This window comes from Formica exsecta, unplaced genomic scaffold, assembly GCF_003651465.1.
Source record: "Formica exsecta isolate Colony F162 unplaced genomic scaffold, ASM365146v1 scaffold2, whole genome shotgun sequence".
Classification (NCBI taxonomy): Eukaryota; Metazoa; Arthropoda; class Insecta; order Hymenoptera; family Formicidae; genus Formica; species Formica exsecta.
The window spans coordinates 4851231-4867893 of NW_021849297.1; the positions used below are offsets into that span (position 1 = coordinate 4851231).

At 30.9% G+C, this 16663-nt stretch overlaps 1 protein-coding gene across 1 annotated transcript in view; it reads left to right on the forward strand.

Moving 5' to 3' along the window:
- Positions 1-6797, forward strand: part of LOC115234517 (lachesin-like) — a 50143-nt gene extending 43346 nt beyond the window's left edge. The window contains exons 8-10 of the mRNA XM_029805650.1: positions 3978-4046; positions 4160-4261; positions 6268-6797. Coding sequence (XP_029661510.1) covers positions 3978-4046; positions 4160-4261; positions 6268-6479 — 383 coding nt within the window. The 3' untranslated portion in view covers positions 6480-6797. The remainder of the gene's footprint in view (positions 1-3977; positions 4047-4159; positions 4262-6267) is intronic.
- Positions 6798-16663: the final 9866 nt, after the last annotated feature.

Consider the following 16663-nt stretch of genomic DNA (forward strand, 5'->3'; position numbering starts at 1 on the left):
ATCGCGGCTCTCCGATAACCGGGATCTTTCTCGCGAAACGCGCGAGACTCCGGGGAGAAATGTTGGACCCCGAATGCACATGCGAGCGTAAATGGAAGAGTCGCGAGGGAAACATCGAAATCAACGTGTTTTATCGTTGACAGGCGTATACGCGATAGTGAAAGTTTGACACTGTAAAACGCAATAGCAACATACATTCGCGTCAAGATATAAATTGGAAGAAGTGGAGTGTCGCGTCAAAAAGTACTCGATAAAGGAATTTTATATTTTTCCACTAAGAATCTACATAATTTAATCGATGAGATGTTAAACGAAGAATGAGTTGGCGTTTCTGTTCGCGCGCGGCAAGAATAGAATTTGTTCGGAAAGGAAGGCGAGTTCCTGTATCAATCATCGCCGTCGGTTAGACACTTTGCCGGTATTTTCCTCAAACTCCTCATTGATTCGATATCAAAGGCGAGTTCGTCCCCGCGATAGGGAGTGCCGTGAAAGTCAGCCCGGTCGTGTCTGTCTCTCCCTCGCAAATCCGCATTTCCCGAGAAAGCGGTGCGAGCGGTGAATCACCGATAACCGCGAGTGTCGATCTGAGTTTCCCAACCCCTTGTCACTCCACTCATCCCTTCCTTTTACCGTGGCAAAAAAAGAACCCTTCTCCTTTATCGATCGGTAATTGTAGGTTTTCGCCTTGGCGCCCCTGCAGATTGAACGTCCCAGCTTTGTGCTTTACTGCGACCGCCGAATCGGCGGATTACCGTTAAGCCGCTTAAATAAGCGTTCGATTGTGTCGACGATTTAATGCGCATTAGCATTTTAACTCGGCCTTTCAATCCGCACCGAAAGTTGCTATAATGGCTACCGGATTCGAGCGTTTCTAGTTTTAATTGCTTAACTTTATCTGAATGACAAGAGGAAGGATGTTTTTTTCCGTTGATTGCAAGCGTTGTTCTTAAATAAGATCGCCCGCTTAAGAACGATGGCCGGAACGCAAGTCGAACTTTATCGCCATTGATTAACGATTATTTATCGTTGACATTATTTCACATCAATTTTAATTTCCTAATTTTTAAATTTAATATTTTTATAAATCATTTTTTATTCTTAATTTTTTATTTCAAATATCAATTTCAATTTTTTTTTTATAACTAATTGAATGAAAATTCAAGGATTATGTTGATATTATGATTAAATTTAATTAATGTTCAATCATATTATGATTAAATTTAATTAATTAAGTAACTTTTCAAATTTTAAATATTTTTGCTACGCTTTCTGACCAGTTGGTCACCTATTTTGCGTAACTTATCGATTTTTCTAGCCAGTATTGGACGTATCTTTCGCTGATCTTGATCATATTTATATGGCTATATCTAATCATATTGGCCTTTATAAAAAATCGAGGAGGAAGAAAAACTTCTTCTGTTATCGACTGATTATCGCTAAATTTGTACTAATTTACTTGTAACTATATGAATTTTCCACGAGTGTAACGTGTGGATCAACGAATCCTGACAACTTTGTGATGACAATGGATGTATGTCACGAAATCTGGCCAAAAGTTGGAAGTAAAGAACAGTGCTGATCTACAATATTTACGAATCTGCCATCTCAGAATAAAATAAAAGTTTGTCACTTACCGGCTGATACGCAACAGCGAAGTTGATAGCTTGAAACTACGTTGATCTGTAACGTAAAAAGATCCAAATTGTAGCAACGCCCACAAAATAATAAATATTTCAAAAAATTATTATTGTACGCATTGAATTTTATATTTGATGCGTACAATAATAAGCAAATATTTAACAGACTAATTTTATAAATTCTAAAAAAAATCTACATTTCATTAAGTAGAAACTTTTACAGAATTATATAGCTTTTATATAAAACATGTTTTTTCTCTAATTCTCTCTTGCTTAAATTATTTAAATAAACAAACCAAATTACGCGATTAATCATATAATTCAAGTCTCGCGCATACGCTATTAATATACAATTAATATACAAATAATAAATACTCACCCCAAGGTAGCTTCACCGGCGCCCGATGCCTCTTCTAAATCTCCTCCTGCTCTCAGATTGTCAGAGTCGTCAAGGTTGTCAGGGTTCGTTGATTCACACGTTGCACTCGCAAAGTTCATACAATTTATAAAATTTATTCATAAAAATTTCATACAGTTTATTATGCGCGACAGTTTGCACGACACTCCCGCGCGATACTTTGCACGTCACTCCCGCAACTTGGATGTGCGATATTTTAAATGAAACTCCCGAATTTACGATAAAAACGAACGCGCGATACTTTCACAGCACTCTCGAAGTCCGCGATGTATAGTAATATGCCATTTCGCACGAGAATCGCATTTCGAGTCGACGAGATAACTTTGAGCAAGAATTAAGCGCGAAGTGGAAGAAGAAGAAGATTGTATATGCGCGTATAAAATCGCGCCAAAATTTCGGATACAATTATACATATATGGCCAAATATGATCTTATATTATCCATTTTTTCTCGGGTACATTTGAAAATATGTATAGCAATACCATTGGTATATGATGTATATGACAAGAGACGGGACGAACCGAACGACGACGATTCCATCCGCCCTTATCGGACAATCGACCGAACTCTAACCGATTTGGATCGAACCGCTTGTCGGAGCAGAGGGTGCTTTCATTGAGCATTGTCCAACAATGTTCAATGAGATTCAATCCTATTTCGTCGGCACGGAAGTACGATCCTCGATAATAATAATATGCGAAATGGGGATATCGCGCGAAGACGTGACGAACCATCCACTGAAAATCGAGGCACTATTCATTGTAAATTCGACGCATCAAATGCAGTCGCCACATATGAGTTATTCGCGACTCGTGACAATGTTTTGGGTACTTAGCTTCCCCTTCAGGATAAACCTTCCAGGTACTAAGCCCTCCCACCAACGTCAAGGTATCACCCGTTGGGAGAGTTATATTGTATAATTTTGTAATATAATATATAATTTGTAATTTATTTTATAAATGAGATTATATTTCTATATCGCATTCTAACATAAGTAAACATATTACAAGTTAAAATTAAAGATAAAAATATTCGCGAATTATTATATTCGAAAATATATAATTAGATTTGCCGACTGTTCATATCACAGATCTCGATCAAATGAATCCTGTGATAAACGATAATATGTAAGAAATGAGCGCTAAGCTCTGTGTAAAGTAAATTAATTTATTGTTGTTGCAAAATGTTTAATGTAATACATAAAACGTAAGAATAAATTAATTTGGAATATTTTGGAATATTTTGTTTTTTAAACTTAAAATTAATTATTAATTAAACGATTGATATGTATTATCTACTACTTTTCATTATTACAATGCGTTTAATTTCATTACTTTAATCGACTACTTTTCATTATTTTAATGCGTTTAATTCAATTACTTTAATTGACTCTGCAATTTGTGTTTCATTACGTGTTTCATTCTTAAACCAAATGACAAATTACATTTATTATTAGATCGATAGAAAATTTAAAGCATTGAACGGTATATATTTGATTCTAAGTATTGTTAAAGGAATATTTTTTGTGTACGTGTATCTGTCACAAAAACAAAATATTAATTTAGAATTATTATTCTTGTTGTTTTGACTTTTACTTGAAATAATACATCGCACGATTACTTATTGTTTATTAGTTTATTAAGAAGTTAATTAATCGTTAATTTTCATATATATGCGAAATATATTATACTATGTTTTTTAAATAATTATTATATTCGTAAAGATTGCAACATAAAATAATAACTTAAAATTTTTATCCTTATTGCTTTAATTTCTATTCAAAATAATAAGTCTGTATGTTATGTATTCCAGTTAATTTTTTTATACGCGAAAAAATCCACGAATGACTACATATTAATTAGTGTAATTTAAGATAAATACCTTTAATAAAAAGATATTACCGTATTATGAATTTTGGGCAGATATACCAACGCCTACAACGGAACCGACAACGACAAGCACAATGCCCATTCCTACTACTGTGGATCCAGGTAAACATTATATAATGCAATCTATTATTCATAAATGTGTATACTACCAACATATCAGTAACTGTACAGCTATGCAAACAATTCTAACAAGGAAAATATTGTTACTTTTTCAGTGGAAAATATCCAGTGGTCGCGACAAAAGCCCGTGCCCAGTCTAGAGCCGGGTTCTAATGAAATAACCGACGCATCTTTGTCGACTGTCGTCAGAAGCGAAGGTACGCTTGGTTTCCATTATATTCTTTTAACTTGTTTTTTACGCTATCACTAGCTGAGATTTTTCGCGCTAAACAAGGTTAAAGCCTCAGAAAAACACCACGTATATTCAATAGAAAGACATCGCACAAAGTCATTTAATTTCATTTTAAATTGCGTTGGAGTCTTCTAATAAAAGAAACATCTTGCTTTCTGCAATATGAAATTATAATTGTTCATAATACAATAAAAAATAGCGTTGTATACCAGGAAAAAAAAATTAAAAATATCTTTGTTGAACGTAGTTATATTTATAGTTTACTGAGGGAAAAAGAGAAAGTGTGAATACGTAATTGTTTTTTCTATAAAAAATCAAATTTATCAAATATTGATTGCATTACAAGTACAATAAGTTTTGTTGTAAGTACAAAACTATATAATCAATGAGACATATTTCGGATTGTTCAAAAAGTCGGAGCAGCCACCACCTGCAATTTTGATTTTGTTATACGCATTTGTATTATAGCGAGAAAAGTTTGTTTGCCCTTCCGTCATATTTTAATATTATACTACGAACATTATAAGTGGCAATTCCAACTCTGCATCACCGTTATTACAATTACGCATGTCGGCCATAGTTACGGTGTGTTGTCAAAACAAGTTTGAATATTCAAAACTCTGATCGTGCGAACCTCCTGAAACTTTTAGAGGAAACAAAAATCAGATTAGCCGACTGTATGTGTATACATGCGCGACGAAGGTGAGATTTGGCAACCGCACTGGGACTTCAATGGAAACTACAGTTTCAGGTGCCTCGAGGGACCTGTACTTCCTAATGATTATCGCTTTTGATTATTCACTCAATGTAATTAAGATTATACAGAGTGAATAATGAATGAATTAACGTTGATACGTAATAATTTGCTTCCTTAATTTTGAAGCAATCGATTGCAAGCTAGTTTCGTTAATAATTTATACAAAACAAAACTTTTGTAAAAATATACATTTGTGCAAAGCTTTGAAAACTTTTTAAATAATATATAATTAAATCTTTCTTATGTAAATGTTTAAAAAATATTTAGCTTAAAATTAAAATTTTTGTTTTAATTAGCAAAGAATTAAACGTATGCATATTGAATTTATAATGTTATTCATATGTTGGTTTTGGTACATACGATCAGACTTTCGTAATTCAAGCAATAAAACATTGATCTATACGATCGGTGAAGAGGAGCACTTGAAAACACGTCACCTCCCGCAAATACGTTGCCGCGACCCAAAATTCGCCGGGATACGTCGTCTTAAATCATCGGCCCCGACGTAATGCGAGAACTTACACGCCGCCGGGCAGTGGTGGAACTTTCCTCCGGAAAGTTTCGCGGAAGGCGCGAAGTTTATTCCGCAAAACTTCCAGCAACGTGCCACGCCACCGTGGAGAACCCCTCCCTTCTCTCCAGCTTCTTCCTTCTTTGTCGTCCTCCACCTCGACAAACGCGGAACTCTCGACGGGATTTTGATGAAATCCCACGCGGTTTATGAACTACCGTACTCGGCCCAACTATGGCAAGTAATCTGCACCCGGCTGCCACACCGGGACGGTATCCGAACTTGTTTCGATTATCATGTAAACTAGTGGATATAAGCAAAGTCACAGGCAATTCGAGAAGTAGTGAATTGGATGCGATCTGGTTACGGAATGATGCCAGCATCCGGAGCGGATACGGGCACAATGAATACTAAAGCAAAAGATAAAACGGAACGGGCACTAGACGACTTGACGTTTTGTATAAGTAATTTTTTCCGGAAAGAATAAATAATATGCGACGAAGATTATGGAAAAATATTCACGGCGGTTCATTAATTCTCACGTTCTCTATCCAAAGTATAGGAAACTATAACGTATTTTTCAAGTTTGTTCTCCTCTTTCGCGTGAAATATTCCATTGAATAGACGCCTCATCATATTCTTTAAGAACATCGTGAAAAATTGCAGAATATACTGAGACAATATATTGCTCGCATTTTTTTAGAAACGCGATCTCGTAGCAGACCAAGCCAGGGGGAGAATCACGAAGCCGAAAATGTCATTGACTCTAACAGCCATAAAAGTATCGATGATGACGTCGGACAACGAAGAATCGACAATACGGCGCAGTCAATGTCCTCTACAAGCAGCACGTGGCGTTGCGTGACGCGATCCAGCGCAGTGATCTCCATAATAGTGCTTTCCGCCCTGTCGTAGTCATCGCGACGTGGGGATGATTGATCGTAGTCCTTCCAACTTCAGGATAAAATCCTGTAAATCTCTCCTCATGCAAGGGATCAATTAATCGACGAATTAAAAGGGTGAATAGCATAGACTCATTAAAGAATCCACAGCTATACGCCGAACAAGAAAGATGATTATCATAGTGGAATTATGAGTTGTCTTATATTTGTTAGATGAGCGAAACTTTACGAAAAATTTACTCATATTAGAGATTTTCCCCCTCCCTCGTTTGTAATAAGATGCATTATCCATTTCTTTTATTCAGTTTTTGATATTATTATTATGCAAGAATGCATTTAGGTGAAAAAAATAATTGTCAATATTGCAATATAAAGATTGATTATTTTATTCACTAAACGCATTCTTAATTATTTTATATATATATATATATATATATATATATATGTATTGTCATATGTATATATTGTCTCACTAACGTTGCATATATATAATTTAAAACAAAAATATTGCTATAAATGCTCAAATTTATTTGCAACATTGAATGATAGAAGATAATTAATGTAATTTATGTAATACACTTAATATCTATAGCATAATAATATTAATTAATTTTATCGGTTTCTACGTAAACCGTTTGTTTACTTACAATTTTATCAGAAATCTCCGCGCCGCTTCGCAAGCGATCGATAATCGAGGTTTTAACGTGTCAGCCGACTTTCATCGAGGCCTACCATCAGACGTTTCTTAGAAACGAGGATGGAGTGACAACGAGATTTTTCTTATCTGATCCCATCATTATTTCCAAATCCATCTCTCTAATCTTTCTTTTATCGGGAGGGAAGCTTTCAAATCGCGCGCATCGTTAGTGAAACGAGATCACCCAATTTTTCTTCAAAGGAATCGACTGATTTTTCTTTTCATCCGGATGATTTTTACCAGTATCGCTTGATACTCTTATCTGGATCGTGATTATGTACTGAAAGATTGATTGCAGCAATATTTCATAAAAGATCTGTAGATATATCGAATTTTGTCTATTTATATATCCTACTATATATTTTTTAATGTTTTACTTGTGTTCACACACATAAAAAGCGTGAAAGTATATATAGTTAGCATAATCTGTAGTAATTATACAAACACATCGAACGTCAAACGAGATTGGACATTTTTTGTGAGATATTAAATATTACGTTAATTATAGACTCATGTCTCCATCATTCATCCATATGGATTTTGAACTTGAGAAAAAATTCGGCCTACTCGATTGTTGAATAACCATTTCTAATGATTTGCGCGTAAATGTATGTGCGTGTGCATAAATTCGTACCAGAATATTGATAATGCGATTCAATAATAGAGATATTAATATGTTATACGATACATTATCAATATTTCCGTACATTGATTTTACACAAAACTCACATAAGAGCATATACGTTGGACATTTAAAAAAAAAATTATTTTCCCATTGCGCAATTACATGTTATAATGTTGTAATATATATTTTAATTAATTTTCCTTAATATACACAGGAAAAAAATTAGCTATCTGTACTTTTATGCTGATTATTAATATTAGCCGTAATAGCAAGTACAAAATAATATTCAACTTTTTAAATTTGTATTATCAGTCGATTATCTTTAATTGTAATTTATTCTGGTCATATTTCTGTTTGAATCTAATTGTCAATGCAAAGAGTTAATCAATCTACTAACCTAAATGTATAAATTAGTACATAAGCATAGAGATTAATGTGACGTGTGCGAAACTTTAAGAATGAGTCGAAAACGATGCATGCAATGCAACGAAGCAATTGAGACTTGTAAATTTTTCAGAATTATTCACTTGCATATATTTGTAAATAATGTTATGATTATATGGATCTTTTTTCCATGATATATTATCGCTATACTAATTACATTGATAAGAATAGTTTTGTATATATATTAAGTCCCCTCGAAGAGAAAGTAAGAGTGTGAGTAGTTGTCGAAGTTTTTATATATGTGGATGTTTCCGCAAATGAAGTAATTGTATTCCCGACTTATATCAGAACAATGAATTTTGTATGAAAAAAATGTATCTGATTCGTCTTGTGCTATTTCACTTAAATTTTAATTGATACTTTGAGTGTGTTTTATGTAACTTTTAAATACTACAATTAAGTGGGAAAACTGGCATATAAGAGCCAAGGCGCGGGTATTGGTGCGCAAACTTATTATTGTTAAATTTTAGTAATAAATGTGTATTAAAAACGTACGTTTCGGACAGTTTTTTGGTCCATCTTCAACATAAATATAAATATAAACATTACATTGATATTTTAAAAGTCACATAAAACTTGCGCATCAATACCCGCGCCTTGGCTCTTATTTGCCAGTTTTCTCACTTAATTGTTAATACTCTGAGTCTATTGCTGTTATTATTCAAATATAACATTTTTACATGGTTATGTAAAATGTTAAATGCGATTGTTAAGCTACTCTTTAAATTAGAGATAGATCGCTACTTCTAAAATTATTTATATATAGAAAAGTTTTATACATTTGATATTATATAATATTTTGCATTATTTTGCCGGAAATATCCAAAATATTTTTACAACATATTATTTATATTTTATCATTATGCATTGTTAAAATAAGAATGACATATTTAGTGATATCAATTTGAATTTCGCGGTTCAGAGAAAGCGTTTGGAGCGTTCATAGACGCGTTCTTATGTTGCGCATGACAAATTTCGCCACGAAAAACAGTGCATTATTTGAAATATCAAGTGATCACAACTCGTACATTTGTATTTTAATTAATGTGAGAAAATTCAACATTAATCCATATTCGCTCAATGATACAATCGAATTTTGAAAATTAATTTAAGTGTTATACACACTCTAAACAATAATTGTAATCCCTCGATATAAACCATATATATTCTATGTCACAACTCAGGTGCTCCCTGGAATCCAGATGTACATATTAATTACAAGTCTATATATATAAGCGTACTGTAAAGTGGATGGAATCACTGTAAATAACTGCAACCAGCTTTGTATAATGTTAAAAAGTGGTACACGATAGGTCAACTATAAAAAGATATAACTCTATCATGTCTACACAAAATGTAATTAAATGCGTGTATATATTGTATTTCTTACGAATAATGTGTTAATTCATGGTTATCTTAAATTTCTTCCAATTTTTTTATTAAATTCTCATACAAAATTTTTCCAGGAAACAAATATGTGAGAGCATAGTTGATAGAGTTATTGTATAAATCTAAAGCTAAAGTAATACGTAACGTATTATTTTAACACACACACACACATACATAAACATATTAAATTAAACCGGCATTGAATTAGCAACATAAATTATTAATATAATTAAATTTATGTAAATATCGTGTACCACTTCAATTCAGATTTTTCTGTTAGCTGTAATAATCATAATCGGGGGAAAGATCGATTTCAGTGAGCTTATTATCGCTTTCTAGATAAAATATTAATATTCGCAGAAAAATTATAAAAATTATGTGAATTATAATAAAAATTTCATAGACAAAGAAATCCCAAAAATATTGTAAAGAGAATTATGTTTCCATTGCTGTAGTTATAGAGATGAATCATGTTGTAACTGAATGAATGAATGCAAATGGAATGAATAAATATCGAATGTTTAACCCACTTTGTATAAATTATATTTAAACATATGCTTTTTTTGATTATTCCTTTATATAAATCCTATTTAGACATATATTTTGTGGATTCTTTTTTTCGATAAAATCAGTTTTCAATTACAAAATTAATAAAAATAATTAATTAATAGTAAAAATTTATCAGTTAAATTTTTTGCGGTTTAAATCAGTAAAATTTTAAATTTTAGGAATTCCTGGAATCGTGATTCTTGAAATTTTAATTTATGCCATTTATTCAATTATATTGTTTTGATTTTCGATTTTCAAGAGTTTAATTTTCTCATGTAAACCATCGGCTTAAAGTATCAAATTTAAAATTCTAGGAATTCCTAGAAATACATTTTTTGGATTTTTTAAAACAGAATTACGCTCATTTACAAATACAAATATGTTTCTCTCTCCGTATTAATAATATAGTTTATTAAATTCTTATTATACGAGAAGTCACAGATCATTATTGATCCCTGTGGAGTTACATTAATTGCCATTTAATTTACATTTTATCTAATTTACTAATTAATCAATAAAATTTAAGATTTATTAACTTACCTTATCCTAAACGTTTTTATTCTTACGAAATACACATTTTGTACACTCTCGCATTCTGATTTTATTTCTTATATATTTATTCGTATGCTTTTTTCTCTAACGATTTATATTACGAGTAAGAGTATTTTGTGTACGCTGCTATGATATATATTTACTTAAATTGACATAAAGATATTTTTAATAATACATTCTATTTTATTAATTCCACCGCGTAGTTTCCGATTCATTGAAGGTCCCTTGAGCATGCAAATTGCATTATATCTTAATCTCGTTTTCGCAGCCTGAAAAATAAACAGAATTAATAATTACTTAATTAATAATTAATAACAAAGATAATTGATAATTCCGATGTTATTTATGATTTATGCAATGTTTGCATAAATATAAATATCAAATTTAATTTAATTTGAATTTAAAATTATATTTGGTTTTTAAGTTTGGTATAATTAGATAAAATTATATTAATTTTGTTCGAATATAAAGCTGCTAAGCTACCAACTCATCTGTGTGTTTTGTTTTCTCGGAAAACATTTTCTTAAATAACTAGCAATCATAATCATCGGTCTTAATAAAGCATAAATGTCTACATCCGATGCTCCAAGTATGCTCAATAATGGTGCAACTTTATGTAATATATTAAAAGTATTGTATATCAAAATATCCATGATGCACAATGCACTTACCGATTACACGTGCGTGAACTTTATTTCATTATCAATTATTTTTGCATTATTTCAATGGAGAAACACGGTGATAAACCATCACCGAATGGAAAAATTATTTTGCTTCAATATTTAAGAGGAATTATTATAAAATATGAATATAAAATATTAAGCAAGTCTAAAATAAAAGTATTATTGTCAATAATTTACTCCTTCTTTGCAAGATAGATTCGTTTTACAAGCTATCTTATTAATAGCGAGTTAATTACAATGAAAATATATGTTACGCGCAAAAATTAAAGCAAATCAGTTAAGTTCTTTTCGGGAACTAAAATACGTACAATAAAAAGTAAGTAATAAATTTGTATTTCATGTATACACGGACATTTTCCTGATGCCGATAGTGCTTACAGGACTAGATCGCGTGCAAAAAGCACGGGCAGTGGCGCAACCAGATCGGCTCCAATATCGCAGCATAATTGCGATACAGCTATGCAATTAAATGTTTCTGTTAATCTACACTTACTTATTGATTGACAATTATTTACTGATCTATACTCTAGCATTATCGCAGAGACATTCATAATTTATAAAGTTATTTTCGTGAATTTTTACTTAAGCCCGCTTTAGATGGTCTACCATCCGCGACAAAAGAAATTTAAGATAGGATTCTATTTATAATTTGATGTACCGTGTTTTTTTAAATATATTAAACATGTGTGTGTATACTGATATGTATTTTTCACATATGTATATTCTGATTCATTCAATGTTCCTCGGATTACAGTGTATATAAAATACATGAAATTGTAAATAGAATTTTAATACAAATTATAGATCGTCTGAGATGGGCTTGAGAATAAAAAAATGTGCTTATTACCATCGTTAATTTTACAGTTTTTTGTCGCGATGCAAACTTACTCTCGTAGCAAAAATGTTATATAATATCTGATACAATCATGACGCTTTCGGAAAAACTCCCGTACTTATTACATATACAGGGACATATACAGTTACGCCACCAATCAGCAGAGATAATGCGTTTTCTATCTGTATATACACTATGACATTTTAATATTTTATATATAACGATTTATATTACGAGTAAGAGTATTTTGTGTACGCTGCTATGATATATATTTACTTAAATTGACATAAAGATATTTTTAATAATACATTCTATTTTATTAATTCCACCGCGTAGTTTCCGATTCATTGAAGGTCCCTTGAGCATGCAAATTGCATTATATCTTAATCTCGTTTTCGCAGCCTGAAAAATAAACAGAATTAATAATTACTTAATTAATAATTAATAACAAAGATAATTGATAATTCCGATGTTATTTATGATTTATGCAATGTTTGCATAAATATAAATATCAAATATAATTTAATTTGAATTTAAAATTATATTTTGTTTTTTAAGTTTGGTATAATTAGATAAAATTATATTAATTTTATTCGAATATAAAGCTGCTAAGCTACCAACTCATCTGTGTGTTTTGTTTTCTCGGAAAACATTTTCTTAAATAACTAGCAATCATAATCATCGGTCTTAATAAAGCATAAATGTCTACATCCGATGCTCCAAGTATGCTCAATAATGGTGCAACTTTATGTAATATATTAAAAGTATTGTATATCAAAATATCCATGATGCACAATGCACTTACCGATTACACGTGCGTGAACTTTATTTCATTATCAATTATTTTTGCATTATTTCAGTACTTTTATTAGCTACACATGATTCGTATTATTCGTCTTTATTACAAATTTCGCACTTACTCTTTACGATTTATTATACGCGTCGTATGAATGATGTATTTGATATGATTATCTACAATGTTGATGATATAAAAGTAAGTTGAGTTATGTTTGATACATTGTTCAAAATTGCCGCAGTCACTAAATTATTTGTAAATAATACATAAATGCATCATGTAGATACAACGTGGAATTTTAATGATGTATGCTACTCGATATACATTATACATATAATGAGCCAATCAAGGCATTGAATATTATTTTTAATTGTTATATGCGCAGTGTGCGTTAAACTAATCAATATCAATGATTAAACTAAATTAAATCAATAAAAGAAGAAAGAAAGAAAACTATTATAGGTCATAGATTAAACTAAATTTAATCGAAAAAGGTCACATTATATTATTATCTTTGACACAGCATTGATATTTTTAAACATTGCCATATTGTACATTTTAAAATAGGTAAAATAAGTAAAATAAGTCTGGCTTTTAAAATTACATTTCTTGTAACATAAATAAATACTTTTTCTCAGATAATATATTTTTGTGTTAAATAATTCTTGTATTTATGCTCTTTTATGCTAAAGAAATGTCAGTAATTAAAATATATTTTCTTCTATATAAATTCTCTTTGCAGAGAAACGTCATATTAATATATATCAACTATTGCACGCGCGCATATATAAGAAAAAAAATTCTTTTTAGTATTGTTTTTCTAAACTGATAATTATTTGTATATAAGTTAATAAACGTCAATATTGTATCGATCTTCACACTAGTTTGATATACTCAGCTTGAACCATTTAAATTTGCAGATTCTTTAAATAAATTAATTGTAAGTAATTAAGCTTGCAGAAAAATAATAATAAAAAATCGATACAAAAATCAATTTTTCTATTACAGATACATTGAATCATCAATATTAAAAACTGCTAACTTAGTTATTTTTGCGTGGAAAATTGATCAATCTTACTCTCTCTTTACTTTCATAACAAGTTACAATTTTATGTTGTGCTAATGTAGGTTGTTTAATATTTTTTTCTAGTACTTCGGTTTTTCAACGCTCGATTACTCTTCCAAATAACAAGAATTTTCTTTGCTTTTCTTTAGTCAGCTTTAACTCATTTCGAGACTCAACCTTTTTTATACCTAATATTCAATAATAAGCTCTCTATCTGCATACGTATGCATACATCAGTGAACAAAAACACAAAACGCCATGTGTAAGCCCGGCATCGTAATATTGTATTATGATTCAAACTGTACAGAGAGTGTCCCAGTTTACAGAATGTGTTACCCAAAGCTCTAATAACTTAAGTAAAGTTCTGCGAATATTCGCGTCGATTACGATGTAAATATTGTGTGATGCGTTACCTAACGTTAATAATTAATGATACAGAAATAGCAGTTAATTGCTGGTTGGGATACTAATAAAAAAAATCGATAAAGTAACTCTTAATAAATCATTCAATCGTCAAACGCGCATTAAATTATCTATATTTGTTTCGTGAATTTGTCAAACATTGTGTATCATCGAGAAGTGTGTTTAGTTTACTCTATTTTATAAAAAAAAAATATATATATATTTTGCTGAATACTACATATCATTATGACAGTGGTAATATAGGTGGCTTTCAGCGGCGTCAGCCTACTTTCTAGTATATACAATACGTGTGAAATATAAAGCGAGATCTATTCACACGCAGTACATCGATCACTGCACGGAAATGATTTAAGGAGGCTCAAAGCCTCCTCAGTCTTGACTTAATGCTATTATATATATTGTATATAATTGTACTTATTATACATACTATATACAAATTATGATATATTCTCTGATTTATTTTCTGGAAAATAGAATTATTAAAAAATTAATTATATATTTTAAATACCCTTTAATTTGTAAAATATGAATTGAAATTATAAAATGCAATTCTTTGCTTTAAATATTAGAAAATTTAAATAAAATAATTATAAAATTGATAATCCTGCTTAAGGACTACTTAAGCAAAATTTTATGCAAAGATGGGAGAAATTATTAATTTAATAGTTTCGCTGAAAAATTCGAGGAACGCCGATGTGGCATCGTTACATTTATACTGTGTCTATATATATAGTACATATATCAGTAATTATACTGATACTATACATAATATCATACTATACAGAGAGTTATTATAGAACAGATTTCAGCTAACACAAACGTCCTTCCCGGTACAAATTCTAATGAACAATCCAGGATGTCCGTCGAGGATTTCCTTTTGGTGCGAGTCCTCAAGCGATGGCGATTAATATAATACGCCTCGTATATTCTATGAAATTAATGCTAGCTACTTTATGCACATGATAATCTTTTTTAATCAAAATTCAGGAGTTACAAAGAATCATTTAAAATGATGCCGACCGATGTCACTGTATTGATGCAACTTTAATAACTCGTTAGAGAAGACGGCTATCTATTGAATAAAACGAGATAAATCGCGCAGTCAACTTTTACAGGCTTACGTTTTTAAAGAAAAAAAAATTGTACCGGCTCATTTAAAAGAATAAAACATTGCTTGAAACTATATAGAGAAAGCAAGCAAGAGAAAAAGAGAGAAAGAAAAAGTAGCATAGAAGAAAGTTTGCCATCTTCGTAGTATTGAAAAGTATTCATGCTCTTCATGAAGAGAGATCAAATTGAAAATTTTAATATATATTCTTAATCGCTTGAATTTGCTCGTGATAAATAAATACAAAACATAATTAAAAACTTATATATAGTATTTGATTTCTCTATTTATGCCGTGTGTGAAGTATATTTCTAAAATATTCGATACGCTTTTAGATTTGTCGAGAAAGATTGGCAGTTCGAAAGAAGTTTGAGTCTGTCTAATTGAGACGTTCATTCTTTACTTGAATTGGTTAGCACTGCCATAGTCTCTAATAAACGTGTAAGCTACCTTCTCCTTCAATCGATGTAGCCGCATCGTCACATTGTCGCATCGTTCGGCCATCGATTCGTAATAGACGTCCGATAGCCAATTAAAAATGACACAAAACACTGCCAACTGTCCGTCTTTCGTAGACGTGTTTCTTCATAGAAATTTATTTCTTCTCAATAAGACTTTGCGCTTATTGCTCGTTGTCAGGATTGATCATTACCGGATTTTGTAGTGCAAATTCGTACTTTCTTGATCGATAAAAAAGATTTTTTTTTTTCTTATACGTTATTTCATAGAGAAATTATTAGATGTATGTAAAAAGTTATCTCACAGTTGCGTAGAATATTATTTTCATAGTGCACATAAACAAATGAAATTATTGATAACGATCAAAAATAAGAGCTCTTCTTTTAAAAAAAAAAAAAATTGTGTTAAAAAATAATTAAGGGTAATCAAAATATTTAACTCGCATATTCTTTTCGAAAATTAGTCGTTTCTTTATCACGGTTGTTATAATGTTCAAAATTTATAGATATTTCAGTTATCTCTGCGGTACTGCTAATCCGCAACACCAAGATAAATAAAGAGTAAGAGTTCC